The following is a 13,276-nucleotide window of genomic DNA, read 5'->3' as shown; positions in this document are numbered from 1 at the left end:
AAAAAAAAAAAAAAAAAAAAAAAAAAAAAAAAAATAACCCCAACAGAAACCTGCTGTCTCTAGTCAAAGAACCAGTTTAGGAGCAGACTAGCAAGATGTGAAACTTTTAGACAATAACCACTCTTCCCCAAATACCACGCACACACACACACACACACACACACACACAAATGTAGCCCCATTCCCACCCGTGCCAGCAAAGGCCAAGTAGAGAGCCTGTCTTCCACCCTCACAAGGCTGTAATGAGGGACCTCTGGGACACCACGAGGGTGCTGTCCCAGTGGCCAAGTAGGAAGCATGGACTTCCACCCCCACCTGGCAGTACTGGCCACTCCTCCCCTCCCTACTGGGGTGGTGTTAGAGAAGCCTAGGGAGGGTCGGGACTTTCACCATTGCCCAGTGGTCACAAGGCCACCCACACTGCAGTGGAGACCATGTGGAGGGCCAGAACTGCTACCTTCTCCTACAGTAACAAGGATGCCCTCCCCTGAGGTGGTGAGGAAGGCCACGTGAGGACTTCTGTCCACACCTGCCAGTAACACGGTGGCCCCTTCTGTTTCCCTTGCCTGAGCAACGTCAGAAAAAAACAGCTAGAACAGAAGGCTTATGCAAGATTCAGAGTCTTGCAACATAATCCACAAGTGTGCAGACTTCAATAACAGCTCATGCATCATACCAACAACCAGGAAGAGCTCAAACTGAATGTAAAAACTGAGTGTATAAAATTAAAGTTCTAGAGGTATTGGTATCATAAACTTTTAAGGGAGATTTTATTAATACTTTGTAATTTTAAGTGTCTAAAAAGGCAATATATAGATGCTTATATATGGGTTGAATTGTGTCCCCCCAGAAAGATATGTTAAAGTTCTAATCCCCCATACCTCAGAGTGTAACCTTATCTGGAAATAGTCATTACTGATAGATTAGTTAAGATAAGGTCATACTCGTGTGGGATGGGACCTTAATTAAATATGACTGGTGTCCTTATAAGAAGTAGAGAGGAGACACACAGGGAGAACACCATGTGTCAACGACGGCAGAGGGTCATGCCGCTGCCAGTCAGAGAGTGCCAGAGATCCCCATGACACGAGCCTGGGAGAGCCTGGAAAGAAGACTGTGGGAAAAGGATTCCTCAAATCCCAGTTCCGTGAATGCTTCTGTTGGGAGAGGTGGTGGAGATAGTCCCAGTAGCACTGGCTGGGGGCCAGCATGAAAGGAATCAGATGGTAACCAGCTGTCCTAGAAGTATTATTTCTATGTCAAATAGGTAACCTAAAATCCCCTTACAGAGCACAACTTATTAGTAAGTTGAGGACCTCTTGTGTGTATTGAGTTTGACTAATATATTTCACAGACTCATATATAGTCTGCCTTTTATTACTCTATAAATCCTGCTTCGTGAAAATTAATATTGAGAATATATTGGTTATATAAAGCCATTTTTATTTTAATGAAAAAATACAAAAAATTTTAAAGTTCCAGAGGTATTAGTACCCTAAACTTTGAAGGGGTCTTTTACTTTGAAATTATAAGTGTCTTTTACTTGCAACTGAATGCAATGATTACACGTATATGTTAAGATCTTTTTAGTCTACACTACTAACAGTCGAGATAAACTCACATTATTCTCTCTATGTGCTTCCCTAAACAAGATGTTATCAATATGTATTTCTTTCTAAAGCACAGGGATATTCTTGATATCAGCCTACTTACATGAACTGACTTTTGTTAAGACTGCTCCTTAATAAAATAATTGATATTCAGATAATAGAATATTAATTCAGTAATTGCAACATTAAGTTTTGGACAATATATAAGTTGTTAATCATTTACTTCACCATAGGAGCCAATGCCATTTCAATAATTCTGATGTTAGAATTTTTCTATGTGGGTCTTCCCTGGTGGCACAGTGGTTAAGAATCTGACTGCTAGTGCAGGGAATACGGGTTCGAACCCTGGTCCGGGAGGATCCCACGTGCCGCGGAGCAACAAAGCCCGTGCGCCACAACTACTGAGCCTGCGCTCTAGAGCCCGTGCTCTGTAACAAGAGAAGCTGCCACAGTGAGAAGCCCACGCACCGCAACGAAGAGTAGCCCCCGCTCACCGCAACTAGAGAAAGCCCGTGCGCGGCAACGAAGACCCAGACCCATTGCAACCAAAAATAAACAAACAAAAAAACCCAGAAAAAAACAAATAGGGTTTTATTTTTTAAAAAAAGAATTTTTCTATACCTAAGCTATTAATTTCTAAACTTCATATCTCTATAAAGTAATCTTTAACAAATATCAATATTTTATTAATGGAAAACAATGATTATATTTGAAGTTCACATTTAATTGAAATAGTACTTTATTATGGTGGAGAAACATACATAACATAAAATTTAGCATTTTAACCGTTTTTAAGTGGTTTTCAACCATTTATGAGTTCGCTGGCATTAGGTACAGTCACACTGCTGTGCACCCATCCCCACCATCCACCTCCAGAACTTTTTCGTCATCCCAAACTGAAGTGCTGTACCCATTAAATAGAATAATAACTCCCCATTCCCCTTCCCTCCAGCCCTGCTAACCTCTGTTCTACTTTCTGTCTCTATGAATTTGTCTATTTTAGGGTCCTCATGTAAGTGGAATCATACAATATTTGTCCTTTTGTGTCTGGCTTATTTCATTTAGTATAATGTCTTCAAGGTTTATCCATGTTGTAGCATGTATCAGAATGAAATACAACTTTTTAAGTTGCAGTTTCAAGCTTTAGTCCCACTATTTTTAGAGAAATGCATCTGAATCATGTCAGGCTCTTTCCTTCCTTTGCACATTTTGTTCCTCTTGGAACTACTTTCCCATCATTCTGTCCTGATTACCAAGTCATTCATCTGACTTAAATAGAAAAAGTACTGAAAAATAATTGCACAGGTTACCAAACGTGCAATGACAATAAGACTACCATAACATTAGATTTTTTTTCTGTTACAAATTATTTGCAAATATGTAAACCAACTGTCATCTTAAAGAGGGCTTGGAAAGTATTCAGTCTGTTCATTTTGCATAGGAGGGCACTGATATTGGAGCATTTAACTGATTTCCAAAGCTTGCACAGCCATTTAGTATCGCAGCCGGAAATCAAAGAACCTAAGTTTTGTGATAGTCGTCAGTTTTTTTTTTGTTTTTTGTTTTGTTTTTTTTTTTGTTTTTTGTTTTGTTTTTTGCGGTACGCGGGCCTCTCACTGTTGTGGCCTCTCCTGTTGCGGAGCACAGCCTCTGGACGCACAGGTTCAGCGGCCATGGCTCACGGGCCCAGCCACTCCGTGGCACGTGGGATTCTCTCGGACCGGGGCACGAACCCGTGTCTCCTGCATCGGCAGGCGGACTCTCAACCACTGCGCCACCAGGGAAGCCCAGTCGTCAGTATTTTTAGATATATTGTGCTTTCAGTGCGCAATCAAAGAAAATTTGAAGAACCAATGGCTTTAGGTAACATTTATTCATTCAAACCTACTAAGTTTCAGCCATTTTACTGGCTATTAGAAATGTCATAGTAAGAGGAACCTCTGGCCTCAAATAGCAGATCCTGGTGAATGAACATGGTAATAGAAAGACTAAGATTTAAGATGTGTATTTAACTAACCATTGATTCCTCTCGACCTTTTTTTTTTCTTTTTTGCTGTAGCCTGATTCCATATAAGTTGATGCATGATTGGAAGGAACTGTTTTTTAATGGAAAGCCCATATATGAGCAAGCGTCTCTTAAGCATCTGCCAGCTAAGCTCTCTGCAGAACAGCTCATAGAACTGGAGAAAAGGGACTTGCTAGATAACAATGATTATGAAGAATATAAGGTACCTACTGATGTGGAATAATTAAAGAGAATGCAACATAATAAATAGTGTTGCTTTAGCATTAATTTTGTGATATTATTTCTTTTCATCTCTACTAATAAAACAGGGCATTTTATTTTCCCTTTGTTTAATTTGTATTTATAGTACTAACTTTTAAATACCTAACCTATTTGTAATCTATTATCTGTTACTTCCAGTAATACTAGAGGGTGGTCTGAAAAAAAATTACACATAATTCAATAGTTAGATTTCAGGATTTTAAAGTTTTTAATTATTCATTAGCAATTTTCTTTGTGTGAGCTTTCTACCTTGCTTCAAAACCCCTGGTTAAATGTATTTTTCTAGTAATTTATCTAAATAGCATATTGGTTTTGAAGGAAAATGGAAGAAGAGGAGGTCTGAGTTTTCCAAGTAGCATAGATGCAAACAAAATTTTATTCAATGAGTTTTTAAAAGGTATGGGGTGCCAACTATGCTTCTTAGAAGAGCTGCTGAAAAACCTTTGGGGTAAACAGGCCAAGGTCCCATTATTGGCACTGCCAACTGCTAACTGTGAGACCTTAGGTGGCCAGTCCCTTAAGTGCTAAGAGTCTCGGTTTCACAATATATGAAATGGGGATAATAATATGATTACCTTCTTTTGTTGTTGTGAAACTTATTTAAGGTAATATGTGTTAAACACTTAACCAAGTGCACTGAGTGTTGGATGCAAATAATATGTACCAGTTTCTTTCCTCACCATCCTGTCCTCCCTACCCCACTTCATCTCACTTTTAGTGGGAAAGATGTGAAATGAATGGCTATGGGATAGAAGTTCTGGGTAGATCATCAGCAATGGGGTGAAGAATGAGGCTTTTAATTATTAGAAATATTATTGAATGAGTTTCAGAAGAGTAGTAAATTCAACATGAAAAAAAGAAAAGCTTGGCCCCTGGCAGCACAGTGGTTAAGAATCTGCCTGCCAATGCAGGGGACATGGGTTCGAGCCCTGATCTGGGAAGATCCCACATGCCACGGAGCAACCAAGCCTGTGAGCCACAACTACTGAGCCTGTGCTCTAAGAGTCTGCGAGCCACAACTACTGAACCTGCATGCCACAACTACTGAAGCCCACAAGCCTAGAGCCCGTGCTCCGCAACAAGAGAAACCACCACAATAAGAAGCCCACGCACTGCAATGAAGAGTAGCCCCCACTCACCGCAACTAGAGGAAACCCACGCGCAGCAACGAAGACCCAATGCAGCCAAAAATAAATAAATTTTTTTTTAAAAAAAAAGAAAAGATGATTCGACCCAATCATCTGCTGGTATTTAGCAAATACTCAATGTTTGTTGAAAGGATTCACGAATAAAATGAATGAATGACAATGAACAGGGCAAAGTGTAAAATATGTAACTATTGAAGAAGACAAGCTTATTTTTAAAAAGAAGGAAAGAAAATGAGATTATGAGAAACTAAATGTACACCATATTTTAATTGGATGAATCTATATTTAGATCACTAAAATAATGATTATTTATTAAGGATTGGCCAGAACCTTACGGGACATATGTGCATATTTATTTTGCATGGTTGTAGAATATTCTAGATCTAGTATGTCAACCTAAAGTTCAACGCTACATAATAAAATGCTTTGACAGTGTCAAACTATGTGAAGGTATTTCTTTGCATTGTAAATTCAGAAGTCATTTTACTTGACAGATTTTGCTGATTCATGAAATATTTCTGAGTTATTTCTTAACCAGCTCTATCTTGTTGCTTTCATAAATCAGGAGACCTGGTAGTCTGCAGCTTAGCAAAGATTTGTCTTTTTAACTATTTTCTTGTTTGGGAAATTGTTACCACAGGAACATGCTTGTCTCACCCACATCCTGAAGCAGCCGGTACGTTTCTTTTGCAAGAAATTATAAACATTTTTTAGGAGTACATGGACGTCTGGTAATGCAGTTTATTTTGCTTATGGCCTCTGCTGTTGTCCTAGAAGTGAATATTACCTTAGGATTTCTGATATGTGTTTATATGCTGTGTTCATTTGGACTACATGATGGCAAATATACCACATACAGGTGTTAGCATATACTGTAAACTATCCTATTATCATTCCCTATTATTAGAGCTTTTGTCTCTTCAGATACTTGTTAAATGTTTTGCATTTAAGTAAAAAATAAATGTTTCAACTTGGAAAATACATTATCTGGCTTAAATAGTCTTTCACAACAGGCAGAGGATCAACACATCTGGCTTAATAAACGTGGAACAGTTTTAGCAAAGTGCTAACTTTGCTCAGGATTTTTAATCCGTCAATCAAACACTTAGCTTAGAAATTGATCTTCAAAAAGTTTACATTCTTAGCATATTTTATTAATGCCTATACCCACCATCAGTGTAGAACTGATGCTTCCTGGTTTTGAGATCATACTTTTAAAGCTCTGTTAGAGTAAGCTATCATGTTTAAAAATTTTAAATATCACACCTAGAAACTGGCATAAAAACAAAATTTTGCTCATGTCCATGTCGTATATAGCTGCCAATAATTTGACATTATTTCCTAATCATCATACCCTTTTTATAGACTGGCTACATGTGAGAGAGCTGTAGCCCAGGAATGGTGTGGCCAAAAATATCATTTATCTCTCCTAAGAAGGAGGCAGAAGCAGCATCACGGAGCAGCCAAACCCTACTGGGATTCCCAGCCAACTGCCATAGGATAACAAGGAGTTAGGGAGGAGTCCCGAAATGCTATGGACCACCGGCAGCAGGCTAAGCCAGGAGCCCAGCTGCTCCAGTTCAGCTAACAGCATAACCCCCACATAACAGCCACTGGTTCTCAGTTATGCAGTGGACCCCCAGACTCCCCCAAATGCAAATCCTTTCCATGATTCTTCCTGGCAAATGACTCACAATTCCATAGCATTTTATTTTAACATAAGTTGCTTATTAGCAGTTATCTACTGAATGAGTTTGAGTTACTAAAATGGGGTGTTCATAAACTAAAATTAGCCCATGGCCACGGTTTCCTGCTGATGCAGATTTTTCTAAGAAGTCCATGCCACGAAGCACTTGGCAATTTGCAGGGCTCTACTGCGCATGCTCACGAACAAGTTGTAGTTGGAATTCCTACAATTTGGAGGAAAGATGTTTTGTGTCCAGCACATCATCCGTGTTGTCTGAAGCTGGTCATAGTTTTTAATTGCTGTTATTTTTGTTTTTAATGAAAATTCCTACTGAAGTTAATGATCACTTGAGTTTGCTGTGGTTGTTGGGCTAACCCTACAGCGTGTGTTGAAACTCACGTTTTTATCAGCCGCACTTTTGGCTTATGATTTTCCCTTAACTAGACTTTAAGATGTAATTGTATATGTTATGGTTTAACATTCATACTCTTGTCACTATAGCAGATGTATACCTACCCATCCCCAAATTTACTTATAGAATGACATTTATTATCACGAGGTCTTTTTCCACTGGGGAATAGGAATGTGGGACTAAATGCACCATTGGGTAGTTTGTCTTCCTATATAAGTCTCATCTGACTTGTTTGACCTAAAGGCAGTATCCAGATACTGTCTTCTTCTTACTCTCCAATCCCAGCCTTTGGCATTGATCCAGTGGCTTTTTAGATTTGACATCTGACAGTGGACTCTCCAGCCTAGCTCTTGCCTTGCTCCTGACTTCCCAATGAATGACCCAGATTTTCATGGTTTAGTATTTAATCAGTTCCCTGTGGGCAGAATATCAGTTTGAAGCCTGTATCACTCAAGTGATGTCACTGGATAACTGACACAAGCACAGTGATAGATTTTAGTAGATGAGTCTTAAGGTCATGTGAGTAGATCATCTTATTTTTTTTGCGGCTATTATTGTTGTTGTTTTTGTTGTGTGTGTGTGTTTAAAGATACCCATTGTATTAGCTCAAGCTACCATAAGAAAATACTGTAGACTGGGTGGCTTCAACAATAGGAATTTATTTCTCACAGTTCTAGGAAATCCAAGATCAAGGTCCCAGCTGATTTGGTTCCCCAGTGAGGACTTTCTTCCTGAATTGCAAACAGCCACCTTCTTGTCATGTCCTCACATAGAGAAGAAAGAAAGAGAACTTTGATCTCTCTTCTTCTTCTTAAAAGGACACTAATCCTGTCATGGAGCCTCCACCCTCATAACCTCATCTAAACCTAACTACCTCCCAAAGGCCCCACCTCCAAATACCATCACAGTGGAGGTTAGGGCCTCAATAAATGAATTTTGGAGAGACACAATTCAGTCTATGACATATGTGCTTATTCAGGAGACTTATAAAATGTTGCCAAGTGCAAACTTACTAGTCAAGCAAGGAATCCCTAATTTCAGATGAAATTTTTTTTTCATGGCCTCTTTTGTGCCCTGCTAAGAAATCTTAATGACTTACTCTTTGACTGTGAATTTATGATGGTTATATCTTTTATTTTCAGATATGCAGGAATATATGTGACTGTTAAGTAGGTGGAGTAAGCACTTGCTTACATGAAGGGAGTTGAGATTTTCCGTCAGGCCATTCTGCTTTAATCCTGCCTACCATTGTACCTGATGGCCCACATTATCATGTGGGCTAAAGACATGGATGGAGACGTCAGAGGCATCTGCTAAAATACAAACATTTTCCAAGATAGGTAACAAAACCATTATCAGCCTCCAAAATAGGAGCTAAGAAAGAAGTTTGATACTGAAAGGAATGTTCCCAGGTTCGTCCTATGCATTCATTGCTGTAATTTTCCTCTCCCTTTGATTACATTTTTGACTCAGGCTCTCACTAAATTTCTCCTCTAATGGTAAGGCTTTCTCAGGTTAGACCTCATTGTGTGTCTGTGTCTTGGTGGAATCACCATTATGCCCTACAATACTGATTAATGGTTATCAAGCACAGTGATACTAACTCACAAAACAAAATGTCACTATATTAGTCTTCAAAGGGAGCTATAGTTGCCCTAGGCCCAAGGGTGTCTTCTAATTCTTGTGGGCCAAGGACTTCAGATGGCTGGAGTAGGCTTGGCAGAGGTCTAGGGCTATGTCTATTGGGTATGTGTCTTGTGTAATAGAAGGGAAGCCTGGGTCATGGGAAGGGTATTTGGCTTCAAATTACTAGAATTGAAGACAAGCTGAGTTCATTAGAAAACCATGGTAGGAATAGTTGAATTAAGGTGTCAGGTTCAGGGCGTTAGACCAGAATTGAGAAATGGTTTGCAGAGTTAAAGAACTGGCACCCAGATAGAAGTGGAATGGAAAGACGAGTGAGAAGGACATAGCCAACGAGAAGATCCCTGGGTGACTGATACGAATGAGAATAGAGTAAACGTTCACCACTCATTTTTGTTTGCTCTAGATCACATAGAATAGGGAGAATCTAATTCTCTCCCAGACTCCCTCTCATTTGGGGCCAGGCAAGACAGAGAGTGATCAAGTCTTCCCTGGGTTTCCTGCCACAAGATTCATCCTTTACCTACTTGGACAACTGTGGAAGCCAGCTTCTATGCCTCCAGTCCAGCTTCTCTTCAATCAATTGCTCAGACTTCCCATCTAGTACTTTAGAGCTAGCTCTGGGGATCTGAACACTAAAGCTATGCCTTGGCAGATAAATATGGCAAGAATACATTGGGGTTGGTAACCACAAGAAACTTGAATGGATCCAAGAAAGTCTTTGAATTTTGGTGTTGGGCAGATGTGTTGGGCTGAGAACAAGAGAAACTCCCATCCAGAAGACCCTGTACTCTACCACTCCTGTCCAGTACCCAGAGTCTGTCAGCCATATTCTTTAGTACATTGGCCCTAGAGTAGTCTTTCATATATTGGTCAATGCCATTTCTAAGCTGTTTTGGGGTGCTCTACACCTCTTTGAGTTATCAACCTTAGCAGTGAAACAAAGAAAATAGAGAGAGTGACAGTGGTCATTATTATGAGAGAGGGTATTCTGTGTGGAAAAATGTGTGAATTTTGCAGTGACAAGATAGTTAGACCAAGTCATAGTGTCTCCATGCTTTGTGACATTTAAGAAATTTTAACCAAGCCTATCTGACTGTCCTTGGCTGGGCAGTGGCAACAGATAGGTGAGTTTGGATGTAGAAGTCTCTGGAAAAGTTCTTTCTGTGGTCCAGAAGACCACAGAAATTAGTAAAAAAGTGATCTTGAGGAGGACTACCACCTCCATGATGATGAACAGAGTGTAGTTTGAGCATCTAAGGAATGAGATTACTGTTTTCATAATGATGGCCACTACCACCAGAATTGTTTATGGCACAAGGAGAGATGTGATATGAAGTCCAGTGTGATGCTGTCCCAAGGGCACTAGGGCATCAGGAGAAATTCAGTAGCCTTAGTCTTAATTTGTTGTAGACCCAGGCAATTCTGCTTTGAAAAGCACTGGGCTAGCTGCACAGCTGCTTCAGTTCCCAGTGTGCCATGATCAATGCCTTGGAGGGCCATGTGGCATTCCAGGACACAGAATGGAACCAGGAGTAGGAGCCCATCATTTGGGGGCAAGTAAGCTACTCTTCCACCTGATCTCAGTGGGTCACTTTGCGTATGTCGAATCACAGTGCTAAGCAGAAGCCCCTGCCCACTGTTTGCATCTGATTTGTCCTTGAATTTCAGCAGCACTGAAATGTAAGTTTTCAGGACAGAGGATCTCTCAGAGTGGCTTAGTCTCAGTTACCCCTGGTAATCAAACCTGTAAGACAAAATTTCAGCCCAGTGATTCTAGCTGCCTGACTTACAAGTAATCAGTAGCTCAGAGTTTTGGAAAAAGAAGCCTGCCATTGCTCACAACTGCTGAGCTTTCTGAACTTCTGGACTTGTTAGAAGCAAGAGTTATTGGATTGCATAGGGAGGTGCCAGGCTCTCTCAGGTGTGGGCCTGTAGGCTTTGACAGTGATCTTTGTCACATTCTAACTAACTGACCATGGCCAATTTGAATTTCCCTCCAAAAATAACCACAAGGTAGATGGAGTCTGTTGTCCTGGGTCTTCTTCTGTGACAGACTAGAATTAAATATGTCTGTTTCCATAGTATTAGATCAGGGCAGACTGGGGAAGGCTACTGCTGGGACAGAAGTGAGCAAGCTGCTGAGTGAAAGCCATTATTGGACTAGGACCGTTCTTCAGATTTCCTGATGAGCCGGAATTAACCATGGGATCAACCTATAGAAAGGCATTGGCTACTCACAGTGCTGCTTCTAGCCCAAACAGTCTTCAGCTGAGCATAGTAGGTGAAGTAGTGATAACATCTGCCTTTCCCTCGTTACCATGGGCGACGCTTGCACTTCCTGGCTGTAGATAAGATGTGGTCCACACTCAGCACTCTAGTGCAGAGGTATGCCTCCTCTCTGTAGATGCACCTACCATGCCAATGTCAGTGAGAACTGTACATCACCATGCCCCTGCCTTCTCTGGAAGCTGAAGGCCAAATTGTCTGGCCGGAAGGTGTGGCCAGGCAGCTGACCATACTCTGACCTGATTGGAGGTCAGGCGACTTGGAAAGGCTGCCAAACTCACTCAGCAGGGCCAGCTCATCTTTTCAAGTTGTGCTGAGGGCTTCTTGGAAATGGGTCCCGATAGAGAGCCCATTTCTTGGGTAAGAAATGGGCCCAATTCTTGGATAAGAGGTCAGGATTGAGTTGCACATCAGCTAACTCCCCGTCCTCCTTTCCTCCTTGTCAGAGGGAGTAGAGGGCAGCATCCATCTTTCCATCAATCTTGCCAATCTTTGATAGGAACCTTCCTATCAAACAGGTCCCACACAGTGGTCAAGAAGCCCTGTAGGGCTGCCAGGTTACATGAGCTGAACTCCCCATCAGGCAAGATATCCAACCATCCTTTCTTCTTCTCCTGAGAACCATGGATTCTCTGAAAGGTTTCAGTCCTTTCCCCCACCTCAGCATTCAGTGCTCTTCACAGTCAACATTCTATCCCATTGTGTTTGTCCACATTCTACAACTAATCAGTGATAGAATTTTAACAGCTGAATTACAAATTTAAGCAGTTCCTCCAAATTCTCTCAGGGTTTTTGGGTGGTTGGAGGACAAAGAGCCTGGGAAGAGAAGGCAAAGAACAGAGGCTCCAAAAGCTACAAAGTTTTACCTCAGTACTTCCCTGTGAAGTTTGGTTTTTTCCTGAGTGCCAAATTCCCCAAGCACAGTAACTGGAATATAGCCACTAGACTTTCCATGTTGCCATAATAATAGATGTGCTTCTATATCTGATTCCTTCTGGTAGGAGACAGGACAGACCCCAACAGAATGTCAACCATGAGAGCTAGTGCCAGGGGTTGGGTTGTTAGAGCTGGAACAAAGGTGGTCAAGATAATTTACCTGAAGTAGCCAGAAACGGGAAGAGGCAGAGGTGGGATCAAGCCAAGTCCTTTGAGCAAGTCAATGATCAAAGCTGAGACTGGGTAAGAAACAGACTAGAAAGTGGAAACAAAGCCAGCAGGTTGGAAACTAGGCAGTACTGGAACAGGCCAGGACTCAGATGAAAGGCTTGGAAGTTAAGTTAGGAGGCCCTGGGCAATTGCCACAAACAGAGCTGGAATTTCTGCAGCTTATTTTTATTATCTGCCAGTCATGTGGTACACCTTTGGGTCAACGTAGTTTAGGAGACCCAAGACAAATATCCAGTTAGGGATATGAAAGTAACCAGGTCATAACAGCTTGTCATAGAGAAGACCTTACCTATCCATTCACCCAGCCTGCTCCTTACCCACTCTGGACCCTGTTAAAATCTCTGGCAGAACTTCTTACAAGTCCCAATTTATAAATTATTTATAATTTAGTACATTTTAACTGATATGCTTTCTGCTGCCATAAAAAAGGATGGCTTGATTTAATAGAGAAGCTCTTTCAAAATCATACTACAAGCTGTTACTTCTAGAAATGCTTCCAGGGTTAGCTAATTTCATACATAGTGTGTGGATTCTTGCTAACTTCCATCTGTGAGGATGACACTTTCTGATCTTGTTCCTAGATTTTAGGTTGGGTTGTGCCTATCTTATTTGGAGAACTAAGTCATCTTTGTATTTAATCAAAATTAATAAAATGCAATATCCATGCGTTTACTCATTTATTCTGTTCACATATATTGAGCCTATACAGCTAATTGATTCATTCATTCAGTCAGTCAGTCAATAAATATTGAACACCTATTATGTTCCAGCACTGTTCTGGGAACTAGGGATATAAAGTTGATTAAGATAGAGATCCTTCCCTCTTGGTGCTCACAATTTAGTGGGGATGAGAGAAAAACCATTCCAGAGCATGATATTAAGTATAGATAAACACGGAGGTTATGGGGGGCCCATTAGAAGGGATAAGTTTCAACTGAATTGTGAAATATGAGTAGATGTCAGTTGGTTTAAAGGTATTAACTCAAAACTGACCTAATCCTATGAACTGTGAGCTTACACTTGAACTCTTTC

At 40.7% G+C, this 13,276-nt stretch overlaps 1 protein-coding gene across 1 annotated transcript in view; it reads left to right on the top strand.

The window, feature by feature from the left end:
• Positions 1-13,276, top strand: part of SPEF2 (sperm flagellar and cilia associated 2) — a gene marked incomplete at its 3' end in the record, with an annotated part of 107,407 nt that overhangs the window by 47,652 nt on the left and 46,479 nt on the right. The window contains exon 9 of the mRNA XM_007466842.1: positions 3,670-3,838. Within this exon, the coding sequence (XP_007466904.1) occupies positions 3,670-3,838 (169 nt within the window). The remainder of the gene's footprint in view (positions 1-3,669; positions 3,839-13,276) is intronic.

This window comes from Lipotes vexillifer, unplaced genomic scaffold (assembly GCF_000442215.2).
Source record: "Lipotes vexillifer unplaced genomic scaffold, Lipotes_vexillifer_v1.1 scaffold647, whole genome shotgun sequence".
NCBI lineage: Eukaryota > Metazoa > Chordata > Mammalia > Artiodactyla > Lipotidae > Lipotes > Lipotes vexillifer.
Note: the sequence above shows the minus strand (reverse complement) of the source record. Positions and strands in the feature narration are given on the sequence as shown.